Raw genomic sequence first — 19,683 nt, 5'->3', positions numbered from 1 at the left:
CTGTCATTTCCGCTAGTTATATTATTATTATTATTTTTCAAAACATATAAACTTTAAAAAAAATGGAAAAAAGGGTTTTTCTAATTTTTTTGTTTTCAATAAACTTAGAAATATTATTTGAGGACTTTAACTAATCCATTTTGTATTGTTTAATGAATAATTGAAAAGCAATTGTTGTTAGTATATTGATATTATTAATATTTAAATATTATACATCTCTATTATACTTCATATTCAACAAAGAATTTACTTTCTATATTGCATTGATAAAAAAAAGACTTGGATTACACCCTCTAAATCCAAACTATGACATCACATCACATATTTTTTTCTATAGTTTTCAACAACAAAAAAATGCATGAGTCAATTCTTACCCACAAGTTTCTAATGCTCTGCTTTTGCGCTTAAAATTCCTTCAACCCCTTATTCCTCCCGAAAGCAATGGAAAACAGAGAGAAAAATTGGGGGATGGAGGGGGTTGTTCATTCCCTTGTTCTATTCCACAACAAAGCCACCATTTTTCCTTGTGCGTCTCGCACACCCTTCTGGGAAAACCCAAAGGGCTGCATTCAATTTCACACAACAGGGACAGAGGAAAAACAGGGGAGGAAGGAAAAACCAGAGGAAGAAGAGAGAAGAAAAAAACAGAGGTGGAAGGAAGCCATTGTTTTTCTCGCAATTCCAAATGCCCTGCTTTCTGGGTTTTTCTCATCTCCCTCTCCTCTGAACTCCTTTGCTCTGGGTGTTGCAACCACATTGGAGGGTGTTGATGTAGGGGAAATTCTCCCCTACATTCGCCATCGTCCATTCTCTTCTTCTTCATCGTCTTCTTGATCGAAAATGGGTTGCATCAGCTCCAAAAGTGTGGTTGCCAAAGCTTATTCTCCATCCCCAACAAGGGTGGAGGTTTCAGAGACGAATCGATCCTCCAGCAGGGGCCGTTCCGGATTGAAGATTTTGGATTCCAAAGCAAATTTGGACAATGAGAGGAACAACAAGTTCAAGAAAAATAGTTCAAAGAAGAGTAATGGGGCTTTTAACTTGAGGGTTGGGTTGGCACAGAGGAGTGTTGAAGCAGAACAAAATGCTGTTGGTTGGCCTCCTTGGCTCACTGCTGTTGCAGCAGAAGCCATTCAAGGGTGGGTTCCTCTCAAAGCCGATTCTTTTCAGAAGTTAGAAAAGGTAATCACAGAGATACTGTTTATGTTCTTCTTGCTCTGTTTCATTCCTTAAACTTGTTGTTTTATGTAGAAAAAAAGTGTTTTTTTCTCTCTTTTAATAAAATATTATGTTTTTTCTTAATAAAAATTAATATAAACAAAATAATATATATTTATAAAAAAATTTATATGAGACATTATTAATGTAACTTGATATTTCAATGAACAACAATGTTACCGTATTAAAAAAGAATTATTAAAAAAATGTATTTAATAAGAATATATTTAATTATTAAGTAAATATAGATGTATTTTATATGAATAATCTACTTAATATAAGTTAATGTAAAAATTATAATAAATTATATATAAATGTAATTGGAATCCAATTCAAAAGTTAATATGTAAATTTATATTTAAATTTATTTATGAAAAATACAAATTGAAAAAAAATTGTCTTTTTGTTGAAGTCTTTAGAGTACGGATGCTTGGTAAGATAGAAGAAAAGTATCCAAGAGGATAAAGTTTGATATATAAATTAAAAAGAGAGTGGAAAGAAGAAAAACAATTAAAAATGAGTTTTGTTTTCATTTTCAAAAATGGGTTATGAAATAAATAAATAGACTTGTTTGATAAGTGATAATATTTTTGTCATATTTTTATTCTTGTTTTTAGTTTAAAAAAGTTCAGTTATTATGACACAACTCATTAAGAAGTGATATGGGTTCTAAGCTTTATATTGAAATACACATTTGCCATTGAGAAATGAAAAGGAAAACAATTTTTTTATACTTTTATTACTTTTAAAATGTTTGAAAACAATTTTCGTATTTAGTAAACTTTAGATTGTAAATTAATTTATAATTAAATAAGAATTGTTCAAGAAAACAATTTTGAAAAAAAAAAAACTTTACTCAAAGTAAACTTTTCTTTCCTTTTCCTTTTGTCTACCACCAAAGATAAATAAATTTTGTTTTCCCTTTTTTTTTTCTTTTTCATTAATTAAACATAATTTATTGTAACATTTTATGTTATATTTATTGTAAAAGTTATCAAGCTCAAACTTTTAATATTGACATTTCTTATAACATTTTACATTAACATTATTAAAATGAAATTCAATTTTAATAAAAGAATAATATTATTGTTTACTACAATTACTAGAAAAAGGTAATATTAAAACTAAATAAAGTAGAGTACTTTAATCATAAAAAAATTTATGTTGACATTTAAAATTTCCCTTCAATTTCTTTCTCGTTTTTTCTTCCTTTTAATGATATATTATTTTGAAATTAATATAATTTAACTAATAACTATTTTATCGGTAATATGTATTTTTTGGTTATGTATTGTTATTTATAAAATTACTAAAGGTGACACCTCCATATTAGTATTAGTATTAAAGTAAAGATTGACTTTTGAATTTGAATTTTTATCTTTAATGGTTAAAGTTGTAATGTTTGTCATTGTACTAGTCTATTGTATAAGAAATGTTATTATGTTTTTAGAGTAATTATATTTTAAATTTTGTTTTTCTCTTTTGCTATTTTTTTCATACTTACAATTTGATCATTGTGTTAAACTATTTTAGAAATATCAATATTTTTGATACACGATAATTTAAAATGTAGAATTATTATCACTCATGAAATTATTTTATTTAAATACTAAAGTTATGTAATTATACATTTAATTAAAAGTGAGCTAAATTTGTAAAATTTTGTTTTTCAATTTTGAGATCTCAAACATAGTTTGAGGAAAAGCTAAAAGATATTATTTAAATGACAATGAGTATATCATCTTCTTATTCTTAATAAATAAATTTTGATTTAATGATAAATATATATTTTTAAATGTTTTTATTTGTATAGATTGGTCAAGGTACATATAGTAGTGTGTTTCGAGCTCGTGAAGTTGAAACCGGAAAGATGTTTGCTTTGAAAAAGGTTCGCTTTGACAATTTTCAACCTGAGAGCATTAGGTTTATGGCAAGAGAAATAACGATCCTTCGTAGGCTTGATCACCCAAACATCATGAAATTGGAGGGTATAATCACTTCTCGTCTATCAAATAGCATATATCTTGTATTTGAGTACATGGAGCATGATCTTGCTGGCCTAGTGTCACGTTCTGACATAGTGTTCACTGAATCACAGGTTTGTTAACATCTTATTTGTAATAAATCTTATTATTCATTGTGTATATTAGACAAGACTTAGTGCAAGTTTGGATTATTGTTACTCTTCTTGTAAAAATATGTTTAGAATTAAACTTATATAAAGTATATATTTCTTTAGAAGTACATTTAGCATATAAAAGTGTGAGGAATTCAAGTGTAGAGTATGGAGTTTCACATTGAGTGAAGATGGGTGAGGTGAGTAGTATATATATATATATATATATATATATATATATATATATATATATATATAAAAGGAGAAAGACCCACAAACCTAATGTCTTAAAGTTTTAGGTTGAAGGTGGTGTTAATGTCTCTTATATATGGGTTGGTTAATGGTTAAAGACTCATCATATTCATATCTCTTAGGTTAGATATCAACTCTCCCTAGTACATATGCTCGAGGAACCCAACAATTAACATTGTCTAAAGGAAGTGTTATACGATAAAGTGAGTGGAGATGAGTGAAGCCCAACAAAAAGGAAGTTCAAATTATGCACTTGAAATTCATGTTCTGCAATAAAACTTTGTTTATGATCCTTTGTTTATTTAGTTTACTTTCACCTTTATTTTGGGTATTCAAAAGTTAGTTAGCTCACTTATATATATTTAATGTTACATTCACATGTGATGTTTCCTTCCCATAGATAAAGTGTTATATGAGGCAACTTTTAAGTGGACTGGAGCATTGTCATATGCGTGGTATTATGCATAGGGACATCAAGGTATCAAATATCTTATTGAACAATGAAGGTGTTCTCAAGATAGGAGATTTTGGATTAGCAAATACAATCAGTACAGATAATAAACATCCTTTGACAAGTCGTGTTGTGACTTTGTGGTATCGTCCTCCTGAACTATTGATGGGATCAACTAGCTATGGAGTGTCAGTGGATCTATGGAGTGTTGGTTGTGTATTTGCAGAACTTTTTCTTGGGAAGCCTATCCTTAAGGGGAGAACCGAGGTAATTTTCATAATTGATGCATGTTATGTATAACTTCTACCTACCTATGTGAACATGCACACATTTTGTTTAGTTTGAATTTTTTTGTTGAAAATAAATTTTCATGACTTGAATGTGCTAGCAAATGTTTCCTAAGAAACCATATAATTATAAAAATAACACAAATCTTACATTTACTTTTATAGTTTGACATGTATATGTACTTCTTAAATGTATAGGTTGAACAATTACACAAAATTTTTAAATTATGTGGTTCTCCACCTGAGGAGTTCTGGAAAAAGACTAAACTTCCTCATGCAACCATGTTCAAGCCTCAAACAAATTATGAAAGCTCTCTTCGAGAAAGATGTGCAGATTTTCCTGCATCTGCTATAGACCTACTTGAGACTTTATTATCCATTGACGCAAGTAACCGAGGAACTTCCTCCTCTGCCTTAATGTCTGAGGTAAAAATTTCATTGATTTGTAATATTTTTGTATTACGTATTCTTCATTTTTAGAAAAAATCTTATTTATAATCTTATACCGTAATATATAGTTGATGTTTTATGCACATGACTTCATATTTGTATTGCTAGAAATGTTAACTTATTAGGATGTTTGTTTAATGTTGACCAACTAAGTATAACTAACTTGGATTTATAATCATTGTGTATTCTTTATAGTATTTTAGTGTCAGGCCATACCCTTGTAACCCATCAAACTTGCCAAAATATTCACCTAGCAAAGAAATGGATGTAAAAGTTCAAGAAGACTCATCCAGGTACACTATTATGATATTTATTGTTTATAGAATATTGTCAGATATAATTATTTATATAATTGAATTTATTGTATGCATTGAGAGTTGGAGTTTTACCATTAATTAAGTCACATGGTGTTGTAATGTTACTTTTTAGTATCTTGAAAAATGTGCTTTCAATTAAACAAAATACATTTTTCTCTTATTTTTGGAACTAACTCTTGATCCTTACTCTTAGGAAAAAGATTGAAGGTAAAATGAGAGAGGTTGCAACATCAAGAAGACAACAAAGACGAGTCTCTAGACTTATGCAAGATCAAAACAATTTGGGTAAATCAAGTTCAAAAGAGGTACTTATTTTTCAATGGAATGTTACTACATTACTTAAATATCATTATTTTTTGCAATACTTATCTTACTTTCTCCTCTGAAGAACATGCAAAACATTTCTCAAAATGGTCATAGAGATGATGGCAAAACACATCTTACAAGAGGAAAAGGAGGAGGCATGTACAAAGAGCATACAAAGTCTGCATTGGATACTATGTCTGAGACTTCCCAAATGATGAATGTTGTCAATGGTAATGGATATAGTGTGCCACTACAAGTCCCAGGTTCTAACAATGATTATACATGGGTAAAAAGAAGAAAACAAGATGCATCATCAACTCTATCAGATGGCTCAAGAAGCAAAATTAGTGCACTAGATCCAAACTTTGCCAAAGGAACATATGATTTAACTAACCAAAGGGTTTCAATGGATTTTGATCCTGCTGAATTGATGAATGCTCAGGTAAACATTATGCTCAAGCAAATATAAGTAAATGTTTTAGAATATTAAGTCACAATACCTACAAATTTATCACTATTGTTAAATTAAACTCATGGTCTCACTAGTTGCTAACACAAACTAACATAAGTTTTAGTGTGACTTGTGAAAACTAACACATGACATATAAAGATACATATCACTAGAAATTATTACATCGTATAATATTATAATTGTCTTGTAAATTAGATGTTAACTTCTTTTGTGACATTTTTTTTCTTGTAGATAATGAACTTTAATGCGATACCTAAATACTTGTGTATTTTATTTGTATTAAATTAATTTATATTTTACATTTAACATTGTACAGGGCCGAAGGGAACTTGATGCACAACGTGCAATTCGTAAATCAAGGTTTGGAAGAGGTAAATAAATATATTCATATATTAGAGAAAAGACAAACGTTATGTGTAAAATAATTTGTATAATAAATTGGACAACAAAGAAAGTTAAAGAAGAAAAAATAAATCTAAATTGTCTAAAATAGTAATGTTGTACAAATTGTTATATGAGCTATCTATATAACACAATTAAAAGTAAAGTAATCAAAACATGTTTTGTATTTGAGGTGAATAAAAACTTATATTGTCTAAATAACATTACGAGTGAACTAATGATGAATACTTATTGATGAATTTGTTGTTTACAGATAAATGAGGCAAGGATTGAGAAAATGGTGTAATCTTCATCATTACAAGGGTGACTAACAAAACGCTATTGATGAACATTAGTAGGGACATTTGAACCATTTTAATTTTTTACTTAATCTCTCTTTGTATCTTGGTGACATTTCCCTCCTTTTGATCACAATAGTTAATTGTTCATACTCTTCGATCATTAACATTCATTACAATATATACATGGAACAAAGAAAAAAAAATAGAAGATGATACACTACAATAATGTTTTATTTTTATCATTTAAAATTTCACTTTTCCCACACATGCAAATTTTCTCTAAGTCTAAGATTTGTTTTAAGAAAAAAAAAACTATATAAAAAATAGTCTAACATAGCTTGCGTTCTTAGAAAATTCATTTGGTTGACATAATCAACAATAAATAAAAAAAATAATGTCTTAACAAATTTGTTTACATGTATTTTGTTTTGGACATGAAGTACAAACTAGCATTCCTATTTCAGCCTTTTTTTTAATGTGATGACTTATATAATTATTCTTAATTTTGAAAATCACACAAAGTAAAAAAAAAACATGTTTTATATTGAAATATTTTGTAATATAAAATGAATCATGCTATTATAAAGTCATTTACATTATTAGTATATAGATACCATTGATGAAATATCTTTTAATATTACCTATATTAAAAGAAAAAAAAATTGAGAAAGAAATTTCTTCTCAAGTCAAGCTTTCATGCCTTAGTGGTAATGAAAGAAAAATAATAGTAAATATATTCTACTGATATTTAAAAAAACACAACATAAATAAGAAATTTTTTAGTCAAATGTATAAGAAAAAAAATTAAGACTTTATGATTAATTTACCTTTTACTAATAAATATTGACTTAATTATTCTATATATTTATCTCTTTACTACAATAAAATAATTAAATAACAAATAATTTTAGTGACAACAAATAATTAATTTTTATATTGACTAAATTAAATATTATTTTATAAATTAAAAAATTATTGGTATCTAAAATAATTTCTATCATTAATAAAAAGTTAGAAAACAGTTTCTAAACTTAATGTTTTAGCTACTAACTAATGTTAAATACCACTCTAAAAATACTATAAATTTTTGTTAATAATAAAAATTACTTTAGATATCAATAATTTTTTAGTTTGTAAAATAATATCTAACTTAATTAATATAATAACTAATTATTTTTATTTTTAAAATTAATTGTTATTTAGTGATTTTTTTATAATGTTTATTTTTTAGAATGAATTTCCAATCATACTTAATTTTATGATATAACTTTTCAAAATCATAAATTATTATTTTTTATTATATAAACTTGACAAAATAATTGATTGAAAAATACACGGAGAAACATCAATAAACTTGCTTTCAAATATGAATCAACTTATATTGATTTTATAAAAAAATCATTATAAACTTATATTAAGAATATAAACCCCAAAAGATATCATAATCATAGAAATGAAATCATTTAGTTCAAGCTTCAATTATAATCATAAAATACATAAAAATTGTTTATCGTGCACGAAACATAGTGTAAAGCAAAGCAAATGATTACCATATAAACATTCCTAACAACAAAAAATGTACACTTATGAGAATAAACAAATATAGAAAAGCATGTAAGAGGCACAACAAGAAACCTTTTTAGTCTTCAAGAATAAAACACATTAACCAAACAAAAAAAACCCTAATGTTTCACCTTTTTTTCAACATATATGACAACATTACTAGCATCATAAGCACAATAGACTATAAGTATCATGAAAACAAATTTTATTCTTTCATATTAAATAAAAATAGAATGAATTTATATCATGATAAATAAACTCAGAAAAGTATGTAAGAAGTACACCATCCAAACATTTTTTTGTCTTGAACAATGAAACACACCAACCAAACAAAAAAAACTATAAAGTTTCACATTTTCTTCCACTTATATGACAATATTATTAAGAAGAGAAGAAAAAAAAATGTAAATATCAACATGAAAACAAAATTTATACCCCATATAAAATGAAAAACAACATGAAATTATATCAAAATAAACCAATCTAGAAAAATATGTAAGGAACTCTAGCTTCAAGAATGAAATTTCTTTAACAACCAAAAACATTAAAAAAAAACCTTAAAACAGAACTTACTCCAAAATCTACCAAAACAGAACTCTTCTAACTAACGCAGAGAAAAGACAAAATGGAATCCATGAATCAATTTATTCAAACACTTGAGATACATAAAACAAATTTATCTTAAATAAAATGAACAAAGGAAAACTCTCATAGAACAAATAGACTCCTCAAATAAAATGAACAAAGGAAAACTCTCATAGAACAAATAGACTCAATAGACTCTTGTGCAATGTGTTTTAAAGTTGTACCATAATGCACATTATTATCCTACAAATAAACTATTTATTTTTGTCGTCATCCGATTTTTTTTATTTTTTTCATGTCTTCTCTTTTGATTTTTTTTAAACTTGTCAATGAATTTCTTTTTTTAAGAGCCAGTTAATTAAGAATTTGAAAAAAAATGTTGAAAGCTAAAAAATACAAATAAAGATAATGTTATTTTATTGACAGTAAATTTTATTTAAATAAAAATAAAATATTTTGAATTATTAAAAAATATTTAAGCTTATAAATTTCTTAAAAAACATATGTATATTTACATTATTTTATTTTTTATTTTGAGAAAAAAAACAGAAATAGTTAATATTATGGAGAATTAAAGCAAAAGGAAAGAGAGAAAGAGAGGAATTGCGTGGCGAAGGTAAGAGAAACGCAGCGTCGCAGCAACGAACAACAGCGCAAACAATGCTCTCTTTTATCTTCCTTCACAATCCATCACTCTAACCTTCGCTTCCTCTTCGGTGAGTGTGCCTTCTCCCTTTCAATTCCTCTTTTTCTCCTCTCATTGCTTTCTCCGATCTCAATTCTCCTCTCTCTCTCTCTCTGCATTCCCCCACATTCATTCATCCATTCCCCTTTTCTCTTCTCTCTCGCTTCCTCCGTTTCCCCTTTCCTTTTCAATCTCTCCGATTCAACTTCTCTGATGTTTTTTTTCCCCATTTTTTGATTGAGTTCGTGGTGTTTGTTGTTATGCGTCGCTTTGGATACATTTTGCTTGCCTGATTGTGTGTTTTCGTTGGGAATTTCTTCAAACCAAGGGGATTAGGGTATGGTGTGTTGCCACATTTCGCAACTGTTGAATGCTGGATTGCTTTGATTTGATGCTAGTGTAGAACAATTGAGAAAAAAAATTGTTGTGTTTGGTGGAAACTGGAAAGTGGATTTGATTGAGATATGAGGTATAAGAGGTATAAGGAAGTAGGTTTTTGAGAAGAGTTTTTCTTTTGATTGAGGTTGACTTGAGGTCCTGAGGGGTTTTGATTTTTTTGGTGCCTTGACCTGAGAGGCACCAGCAGGTTGCATTGCCTGTCTAACAGAAGAGAGGTAGGTGGCAGTAGGTTGCATTGTATGTCTAGCAGGAGAGAGGTGCCATTGGCTTGCGTGTGACGTAAGAAAGATTGTCGAAGACCTGACAATTCGTTAGATGTCTGGATATTTGGAGTGTTTTTTAACAGCTGCTAGTAGGGTGTGTGAGCCGACAAGGCTTGCTAAAGGTGCCACGGGTGTGGGCTGGGGCAGCATCTCAATAAGCAGTAATGAGGAATCGCGATCCAATCTGCCACCTCACTGAACTAGCTCGTATGTGTAACGGAAGAAAGGTACCAATAGGTTGCTTGTCTAATAGAAGTATGGCGTCAAAATTCGGACAGTTTTGTTGATTTTATTTTGTCCAAATTAGCATCGAAGTTAGCATTTTAGAAGGCTGTACATTTTGAGCTTTTTTTTACAGCTACTGGTAGGGTGCGCTGTGGATGGACCAAAAGGGATTGCCGAAGGGGCCATAGGCATTGGCTGGGCAGTACCTCAATTAACATGAGGCGCCAATCCATTCTGCCACCTCACCAAGTTCGATGTGCCTTATGGCGCATATGTTATGTTGTTTTCCTTTGTCAACACTTCTATGGTAAGTGAAACTAAATGGCAGAAAAATTATATCCTTTCCTTAGTTGTATACCAAATGCTGGCAATTAATCAGCTGTTTTCCATGAAATCAGTGCAGCCTCATTGCTATTTTTTTAGTCTACGCCTGCATTGCTTGCTGTTTAGAGTCCCAAACACTCGACGGTGACAACTAGTAATTTATTTAGACTATTTATCACTTCTTCAGTGTAAGATTTAGATGATTGAGCATGCTATGTTATTTATGGCTATCAATTACTCTATCATTTCAAAATACTTTTCGGGTTTTTCACTAATTAGTTTTTTCAACTTATCCTTGTATTTTTTTTGGTATTTTAATATGGAATGAGAACATTTATGAAATGGGAACGTAATGTAGTAAAAAGGAACTTATTTTTTTCTTAAAATTCTAAATATTTGCAACTTTCTTAATCCTTTGCAAAACCTTAAAACGACAATTATTTGGAAACAGATCTAATACGTAGGTGCTAAATGCAAGTGCCTTACTTGCACTAGAAAAGGCACGTATAAGGCATTAGTGATACACTTCATTGAAGATAGGGTGCCTAACTAGTAAGCTGGGCTGACCCATTTTGATGGCTGGCCTCAAAGTTTTTAGCAATGTGCCTTTCCATGGATTGGTTGATATTTCTAGGTTCTGTCCATTTATCTATAAAAGAAAGGAAATTATCAGGGGAAAAAATATAGCTGATTTCATATTTACTAGAATTTGAGTTTAGGATCTAACTTAATCATACAAAAACCAATTTGTAAGTTGAAGACTGGACACACCTTATAAGGATTACTTTTGCCATATATCTTGTCAATGGGAGTGAGAGTCAACATTAGGGATGACAAATGAATCTGTCTTTGCGGGTATTGTTTGAACCTGTCCTGATTTTGATGGGTAATCCATGCTTTGATTGGGTACGAGTATGGGTAATACCCAATTTTTTCAATTGGGGACAGGGACTGGTATGTACATATCCGCCCTGTCTCCATACCCATCTCAATACCCATCCCTGTCCTCAGACTCCTCCTTGTCTTAAATTACTAAACATTTTTAATTTATTAGATAACCTAAAAACCTTATATTAGTTTTTCTTTGGTCCTTAGTTTTGTAACATAACTCTAGGTCATACATTTGATCATTTTTACTCTTTTCTATAATTATTTAACCTTGATCAACGGTTGTTTTATACTCTCTTTTAATATTTATACCATTATAATTTCTTTCTTGATGTTTGACAATGGAGAAAAGAAAATGTGTATTCTTTTGACAATGAAAACACTGGGTACAAGTATACTTGCTCCCCGATGATGATGAGATAAATAATTCATACCCGTTGAATATGGGATGTGGATTAGAATGGACTTTTTACTTCAGGGTTGGGGATGGGGATGGAATAGTCAAACTCGGACCGTCCCGTTGCCATCCCTAGTCAACATACCTTCTCTGACACAAGACTAGACACTTGAAGTGTGGACAAATGTGGGTCACCCAATAACAATTCCCCTTCGGGACTAGAAATAGACATTTGTGGAATAGATAATTAGGGTGGTCCTATAATAGATATATGTTAGGCTATGATATCATATTAAAATTTGGTTTTAGAGGTTAACTTAACCCTACATAAAAACAACTTGCTTGTCAGGTGAGGATTGTACAAAGCTTGTAAGATGACATTAGCCATACCCTTAATCAATGTGGGATATTAATAATATTGTTAGAATACCTATTAAATATAGGTAATATGTAGTTATACTGGAAAACTACTATATGTTCTACCTATCTCTGTCTGTACCTAGAACTCTAGTTCTGATTTTTTTATCTTTGCTCTTCTTTGTACTCATTGTATCAGAACTATCAATATAAATATGAGAACATAAGACTCTCACTATAGTCTCTTTTATCTATCTCAAGTTGGTATTAGAGTGGGTTGATCTCGCTCTGCTGCTCTTAGTCTCCGGTGGAATATCTATTGTACGCTTCGCTGTCGCAGTTTTCTCAGGTAACCTTCAGATCTAGAGTGTCTCTCCAAGCGACGACCAACCTCACTGATTCTGGAAGTAGAATCTACTCCACGCACTGCTAGGCGCTTAGTTTTGGTTCGCCGCTAAAAATTCCAGGAAACAGTGTTGGCAGAAATATTATTTAATATTTTTAAATTTCAACAATAAATGAAACAGTACTCGGTGTTGATTTTAATGTCATTGTGGAAACTCTTTAATTAGATATCGTGATTCTGATTTCTTGAATTCCAGGCTGCATATAAGGTCTTGAATACACATCTCATACATTGGGACTCTATTAATTGTATGTCAAAATTTTGATTACCATTGATCAAGGTTTCGAATGCATAGGAGGAGGCCATCTTTTGCTTCCTTTCTTTGTGGGTGTGAGAAGTAACCTTCCTTTCTTTCCCTTAACCTCCATCACCCTGGTGAAGTTTTACTAACTCATTGTAAAGCTATGCTTGTTATGCCAATTGGATTTGCACAACTATAACAAAAACTCTCGGAATTGTTGAACATTTCAAGTATGATACCAGTATTTTTGTTTCATTTGATGTGTGATGGAGTCTTCAATCTAATTTTCATTTGTGCTTCTGCTATTGTATACTTTTGTGTGTCTGATTTCTCATGTTTCTTTCTGAATTTGTCTCTAGATTATAAAAATGGACAGATCAACTGGCCGTAGTGGCGGTGGAAGTGTGGACATGTTTCTACCAAATTATAAGTTGGGGAAAACACTTGGCATTGGATCCTTTGGGAAGGTGAAAATTGCAGAGCATGTACTGACTGGTCATAAAGTTGCTATAAAGATCCTTAACCGCCACAAGATAAGAAGTATGGAAATGGAAGAAAAAGGTCTGAGTCATTTGCACACATATAATATTTACTGTTTATCTAACTGTGGGACCTGATTTTCATTGTTTTCAGTCTTCCTATACTTTTCAGTCAAGTTTATGTATATATGTACATGTATAGCTGCATTGCTATATCATTAGTTTTGAAATTCTTCATGTTTGATACCACTATGTTGTGGTTGGATAATGTTGAAAATTTCCTTAATTGTTGTGATCCATAGCTGCCTTAACTCCAGCCAATTTGAGTTGGTTGAAATCTTGAAGATTGAGTAGATGTTGACTCTAGGGGGTGGGTTAGGAGTTAAATATGCTACCTAGCTGAATCACTTTACTTATGGTTTTCACATTTTGCATGATTGCTACTGGTAACTAGCAAATGGTTGAATATGCTTACAAGTTACAACGTTTTTTTTTTCTTCTCCAATTTGTTGCAGTTAGAAGGGAAATCAAAATTTTAAGATTGTTTATGCATCATCACATTATTCGACTTTATGAGGTCATAGAAACCTCAACAGACATATATGTTGTTATGGAATATGTGAAATCTGGAGAGCTCTTTGATTACATAGTCGAGAAGGGTAGGTTGCAAGAGGATGAAGCCCGCCATTTTTTTCAGCAGGTGTAATTTGTTATATTTTTGTGTGCTCCAGAAATTTATGCTTGTCACTGATTATTTAATCTAGTTTGTCTTCTGGAACTATGGAAGCAGATAATTTCTGGTGTGGAGTACTGTCACAGGAATATGGTGGTTCATAGAGACCTGAAGCCTGAGAATTTACTTTTGGACTCCAAATTTAATATCAAGATTGCTGATTTTGGCTTGAGCAATATCATGCGTGATGGTCACTTTCTTAAGACAAGTTGCGGAAGCCCTAACTATGCAGCTCCAGAGGTTTGTAAATAATTGGATTGTAATTGAATAGGATATTAATATTATTACTACACCACTATTTTTGAGAATTTACATTTACATCCTTTTGTGGTTAATCTATCAGAGGTTAAACTGTTTTTCATAGGTTATCTCTGGGAAATTGTATGCTGGACCTGAAGTAGATGTCTGGAGCTGTGGTGTAATTTTATATGCCCTTCTCTGTGGCACTCTTCCTTTTGATGATGAAAACATTCCCAATCTCTTTAAAAAAATAAAGGTAATATTGTTCTCAATTTTCCTTTTTCTGTATATGGTTTTCAAAAGACTGAGTGAAATTTCCTGCCACTGTCATATCAAGTTATTTTCTGGCATTGTTGCTGATGGAGATTATGACAAATCTAGAATGGCTTAATACCTTTTAGGTCAATACTTATTATATCTTTAGCTGTCTTTGTTTAAAGGAAGGTTAATATTGTTCCTCTATGTTGCAAAAAAATAAGTTGATTTTCAGTAACTCTGGTAGTTATGAAAGACTACACGGAAAATCAGTAAATTATCTTTATAATCTTTAATAAAGGCATTACTAACCTGCAACAGTAGATAATTCTTGGTGACCCACTAAAACAATATTTATATTATTTCATTTAGTTTGTTCAATCTTGTATGTTAAAATGTGATGATGGTTTTGGATTTATCCATTGTATATTCCTACACTAAATGATGTTATCTATCTGTAAACAGATTTAGTTTTGCTTCTGATGCATACCTTACTAATTACCATTTCTTGTAGGGTGGGATATACACTCTTCCTAGTCATCTATCACCTGGTGCTAGAGAATTGATACCAAGGATGCTTGTGGTGGATCCCATGAAGAGGATGACCATACCTGAGATACGTCAACACCCATGGTTCCAAGTTCGTCTGCCACGTTATTTAGCAGTGCCACCACCAGATACACTGCAACAAGCCAAAAAGGTTTGGATTTTACTGGATTTTGGGATTCATTTTTATTAAGTTATGGTCCATACTAAAGAAAACTTAGATCTAAAGAAAAACAAAGAAATTTTTTATCTGAAAAATACCAATTCTGTTATCCCTTTTCTAATTTCTCAAAATGAGAGATACAATTTATATAAGACAATCATGAAGCATGTAAAGCAGCCTTCACTGATGTGGGACTAAACTCAATATATGTAACACAAATAACCACTTTGCTAATGTGACAAATGTCATTCAGTTTTACAAAATCAGAGGTTTTATTCTATTACTCTGTTAGATAAATAGTATTTTTGTATATTTAACTCTACATGATTGTCACTTGCCAAAATATTGGTGGAAAAAGCTGTATGTTTTTGTCAATGTGTTTGGAACCATGCTATTGTTAGTCGTTAAAGTTACTTTAATTCAGTGGTATTGGAGGTGAAGTAAAATGAGGCATTTGCTGAATCGTGTAAGCCGAGGCCAAACAATTGTGTTTCTTTAGATTTGTCAATTTCATTTTCCTTTTTAAAAATGACCTTTAGTTCGTGAAATTGGTCTGCTTGCACCTTTATCTGTTAATTTTATTTTGTCAAAATATACCACCTTTATATCAAAGTGGTTAGATATAAGCGTCGAGTAAATTTACAAGCCATCTGTTAGGATTCCCAATAACAGAAACCAGTGTATGAGTGTTATTGAATTGTAAAGAATTGAGCCAAAGCTATTTTAAGGTCACAACAAAGGCCTCAGGTCCTGCAAGAAAGCTATTCTCTTTTAAGGTTACAACCAGTGCCTCAGGTCCTTCAAGAAATCTATCTCTATTTCTGTAAAAAAAACAACTGACAATTACCCTTGCTTGCCTCACATCTTTCCTATATTCCTACTACTCTCCTAATCAAATTGCCAATTCAGCATAATTCCCTTTCCTTTTGCATTCCTTTGCCTTCTGGAATGAAGTATTTGGATCACATGTAGCTTTGGACCGTGTTCAAATGCAATAATTGTCCCAACCCAACTCTTAGGTCATCTAATTTTAGCCCATAACTTAATATTCTATCACGATATACCTTTATGGTTTTTGTTTCTTTTTGCATTTCTATAGCATACTGAATGTTTCAGTGGGTTTTGTGTCTATTTTTTTTATAGTTCAACATCAAACACGTAAATATTGCTGATTGTTTGTTACTTGATATGTAATCAATCAAAGAAAGGAAAATCAACGAATATTATGGTTTTGTAGATCGACGAGGAGGTTATTCAAGAAGTGGTTAATATGGGATTTGACAGAAATCAATTGGTTGAATCTCTTGCGAATAGAATACAAAACAAGGTTTGCGATCTTCATTTTCACCTCAAGTGTACCTGCCAGATCATCTCTTATTTCTGTCTATGAATTTCAGGGTACTGTAACATACTATTTGTTATTCGACAACCGGTTTCGTGTGTTTAGTGGTTATCTTGGAGCTGAATTTCAAGAGACAATGGTGGGTTTGTGGTATAATCATTGGAGGTTTTCTATTCTAGATATTACGTTGGTGTCTTTTTAAAACAGGATAGGCTCATTAGTTATTCTTTTAATGTGACTGCATAGGATTCTGGTTTCAACCGGGTCCACTCCAGTGAAGTTGCTCCTCCAGTTGTTGGACACCACAGCACTGGGTATATGGATTATCAGGGAGTAGGATTGCGGCAACAGTTCCCTGCTGAGAGAAAATGGGCCCTTGGTCTTCAGGTGCTATATTTTACCTATTAGCTGTTTCATACTGAACCTGATTCAATAACAAGTTTATTTTCCATGCTTAGTGTATTTAATTTGTACTACTATCACCAAGATGGTTCCTAGTTTAACGAAATAATTATGTCAATTGTCCTGAACTGGTTCCATCTATCTTGTGAGTGAGACATCAAATTTGTTGATTGAAGGTGTTTATGTGTGCAACTTGTTTGCAAATTCTCATTTTTAATGAGTTCTAGCAACACACTTTCTAATACATTCTCCATTATTAGTTTAAATTTATTGGAAATTACAAAATCGTAAGTGAGTCATAAAATATAAAAATACTGAGACTCAACTTTTTTTCCCTTTAAAGAAATTTCAATCAATAGTAGTGTGCTACTAAATTGCTAGCATTGTCCATTATTAATAGTTGCTAGCTATAAGAAATATTGAACTTCTGATGTACTTGTTTGGTAGTTACTTGTGATTGAGGTTTTTGTTGGTTATGTTTGTTAAATTGTGACAGTCTCGAGCGCAACCACGTGAAATAATGACTGAGGTCCTTAAAGCTCTGCAAGAATTAAATGTTTGTTGGAAGAAGATTGGACACTATAACATGAAGTGCAGATGGGTTGCTAGCATTCCTGGTAATCATGAAGGAATGATTAACAATTCTGTGCATAGTAATCATTACTTTGGAAATGATTCCAACATCATTGAAGATGAGGCTGTTTCTAAGTCAAATGTGGTAAAGTTTGAAGTGCAGGTAATTTATCTTGACAACCATAATATCTATTGTGCTTGGATTTGAATGGGATGTTTATTTACAAGGTTGGAGGGTGTTTTTTGCATTGTTTTTTTAGAGCCTTAGCTCCGTAAACTTCCGACTATTTCCCTTCCTCCTACCTCCTTTGTTTTTAATATTAGAAAATTTGACTTGTTCTTTGGGTTTACAATATAATAATCCTTTCATTGCAATGGTTATTAGTATGCTAGTAATCCATAATTTGGCAAATGATATTTTATTGTATACTTGTTCTTCTGTCGTTATTGGATACTACTATTGTCATTTTTTTTACTCGAACATTCTGAACCTCTGATAATTTCTTTGGCAGCTTTACAAAGCTCGTGAGGAGAAGTATCTCCTTGATCTTCAAAGGGTCCAGGGCCCCCAGTTTCTTTTCTTGGATCTCTGTGCTGCTTTCCTTTCACAGCTTCGTGTACTCTAGCGTGAAGCTCACAAGTCACTAAGGATGTTGCATGTGAATAAGCTTACATTGTACATACCAGTGCCCTTTCAGTATGATGGGTATATCTATCTCTCGGAACTTTTTAGCATAACCCCAGTTTTTTTGGGTTATCATGATTGAGGCAACTTACACAAGGCATTTGCTCCTAAATTTTCTCTTTCCCGTGAAATCCTTAAGATTTCAATGAAAGCATTTGGCTCCAACAGGGAGATCTGTTTATTGTATTGAACTTGGTGTTGTAATTGACTGCTTATGTGTGTTGCTGGGAAGCCGAGGGGTTGTTTGCCTAGGCTGCATCGAACATGAGTTTGCAGATAAGCATTTTCTCCCCGCTTCCCTACTCAATTGTGCTCCTTTTATGGATGCATGTTATTTCACAAATCATAGTTTATGTATTTTAGAATCTCTGTTCTGTAAACCTTATTTTTCGGGCAGTCTTAGTTAGTTATGATTAATCAGGCTGCTTCATCCTTGTCTTATGTATTCCTATCTTGATTACATTATCCTTTTCCGCATCCCTTTCTATCTTTTCCACCTTCATGTTGGGTTGCATTTCCATGTTGAGACATCTTAGTTATGAAACTTTCCTTGTCTCTGTATTTCGACATGTATTGGATACGGACGATAATGAAGTTTTCAATTCAAAATGTATTTTTTGGATATTAATAATTTTAACATGGTTCTAATATAATTATAAAGATGACGGATATAGTGATTTCTATAATTTTCATTTCTAACATATGTCATGTAACACGGATAGTTGATATAACATGGACAACCACACATTATGAATTATATAAATTAAAAATTAAGATTTATTTAAACAAAGTTATTCAAATATAAAAAAATTCTAACTCGTCTATCTAAAATAAAAAAAAAAAAATCTATTTAAAACATTTCGTCACTTTCTTAAAAGACACTTTAGTTTAAATTCATTTAAGACAAACTAACAACTTTAAAATATTTTCCATGTTTATAAAAGAGAATAAATAAAAACACTCAATAATATATATATATATATATATATATAATCTAAATATTTTTTATATATAAAATTTGTTTCTTATTTTTATAATTACAATAAAAACTTATACAATAGTTGTCACCTTTATAGAAAATATAATACTTCCAAAAGTTTATATAAAATTATTAAATAAAAACTAATTTAAGAGACTAAATTAGTTATCTAATTTAGTTAATATAATGATTAATTATTTTTGTTTTTAAATTTAATTATTTTTTTTGTAATAATAAATGATAAACCCCATTTAATTAATAATATTATAAATTTAAAATATGTATAGAATTAAGTTATTCCGGTTATCATTGTATTTAATAAGATTATACTCTTAATTTAAAGCATACTTTTTCATTGATAAATGCTGCTTATATTATTAATTGGCCAGTATTTACAATTA

The 19,683-nt window shown here is 30.8% G+C and overlaps 2 protein-coding genes across 5 annotated transcripts; both read left to right on the top strand.

Annotated features, from left to right (window-relative positions):
• The first annotated feature begins 463 nt into the window (after positions 1-463).
• LOC137836931 (cyclin-dependent kinase C-2 C-like) lies at positions 464-6,822 on the top strand. Its single transcript, XM_068645731.1, has 9 exons — positions 464-1,182; positions 3,032-3,316; positions 3,987-4,304; positions 4,523-4,750; positions 4,970-5,067; positions 5,285-5,396; positions 5,480-5,839; positions 6,186-6,240; positions 6,525-6,822. Exons 1-9 carry the CDS (start codon positions 841-843, stop codon positions 6,530-6,532), a joined length of 1,806 nt encoding a protein of 601 aa, XP_068501832.1. The 5' UTR covers positions 464-840; the 3' UTR covers positions 6,533-6,822.
• A 2,435-nt stretch (positions 6,823-9,257) lies between these two features.
• Positions 9,258-18,780, top strand: LOC137836930 (SNF1-related protein kinase catalytic subunit alpha KIN10-like). Of its 4 annotated transcripts, none has more exons than XM_068645728.1 (12): positions 9,296-9,416; positions 10,406-10,579; positions 13,245-13,446; positions 13,880-14,064; positions 14,155-14,337; positions 14,462-14,593; positions 15,107-15,292; positions 16,539-16,628; positions 16,699-16,782; positions 16,890-17,030; positions 17,542-17,781; positions 18,131-18,780. In XM_068645728.1, the coding sequence occupies exons 2-12, from the start codon at positions 10,550-10,552 to the stop codon at positions 18,242-18,244; spliced, it is 1,587 nt and encodes a 528-aa protein (XP_068501829.1). In that variant the 5' UTR covers positions 9,296-9,416; positions 10,406-10,549; the 3' UTR covers positions 18,245-18,780. The 4 variants fall into 4 exon arrangements, with proteins under 4 accessions (XP_068501830.1, XP_068501829.1, XP_068501828.1 ...); XM_068645727.1 differs by having other exon boundaries at positions 9,300-10,274; XM_068645730.1 differs by lacking the exons at positions 9,296-9,416; positions 10,406-10,579 and adding exons at positions 12,437-12,587; positions 12,841-13,115.
• Positions 18,781-19,683: the final 903 nt, after the last annotated feature.

Source organism: Phaseolus vulgaris, chromosome 4, assembly GCF_000499845.2.
Source record: "Phaseolus vulgaris cultivar G19833 chromosome 4, P. vulgaris v2.0, whole genome shotgun sequence".
Classification (NCBI taxonomy): Eukaryota; Viridiplantae; Streptophyta; class Magnoliopsida; order Fabales; family Fabaceae; genus Phaseolus; species Phaseolus vulgaris.
This window is presented reverse-complemented; position numbering and strand designations above follow the sequence as displayed.

Coding starts and splice junctions, on each gene's coding strand:
- LOC137836930 (XM_068645728.1), top strand. CDS start 10,550: ATGTTGTTTTCCTTTGTCAACACTTCTATG. Junction 13,447..13,879: donor TATGGAAATGGAAGAAAAAG/GTCTGAGTCATT, acceptor AATTTGTTGCAG/TTAGAAGGGAAATCAAAATT. Junction 16,629..16,698: donor CGAATAGAATACAAAACAAG/GTTTGCGATCTT, acceptor TATGAATTTCAG/GGTACTGTAACATACTATTT.
- LOC137836931 (XM_068645731.1), top strand. CDS start 841: ATGGGTTGCATCAGCTCCAAAAGTGTGGTTGCCAAAGCTTATTCTCCA. Junction 3,317..3,986: donor TAGTGTTCACTGAATCACAG/GTTTGTTAACAT, acceptor TCCTTCCCATAG/ATAAAGTGTTATATGAGGCA. Junction 5,068..5,284: donor GTTCAAGAAGACTCATCCAG/GTACACTATTAT, acceptor CCTTACTCTTAG/GAAAAAGATTGAAGGTAAAA.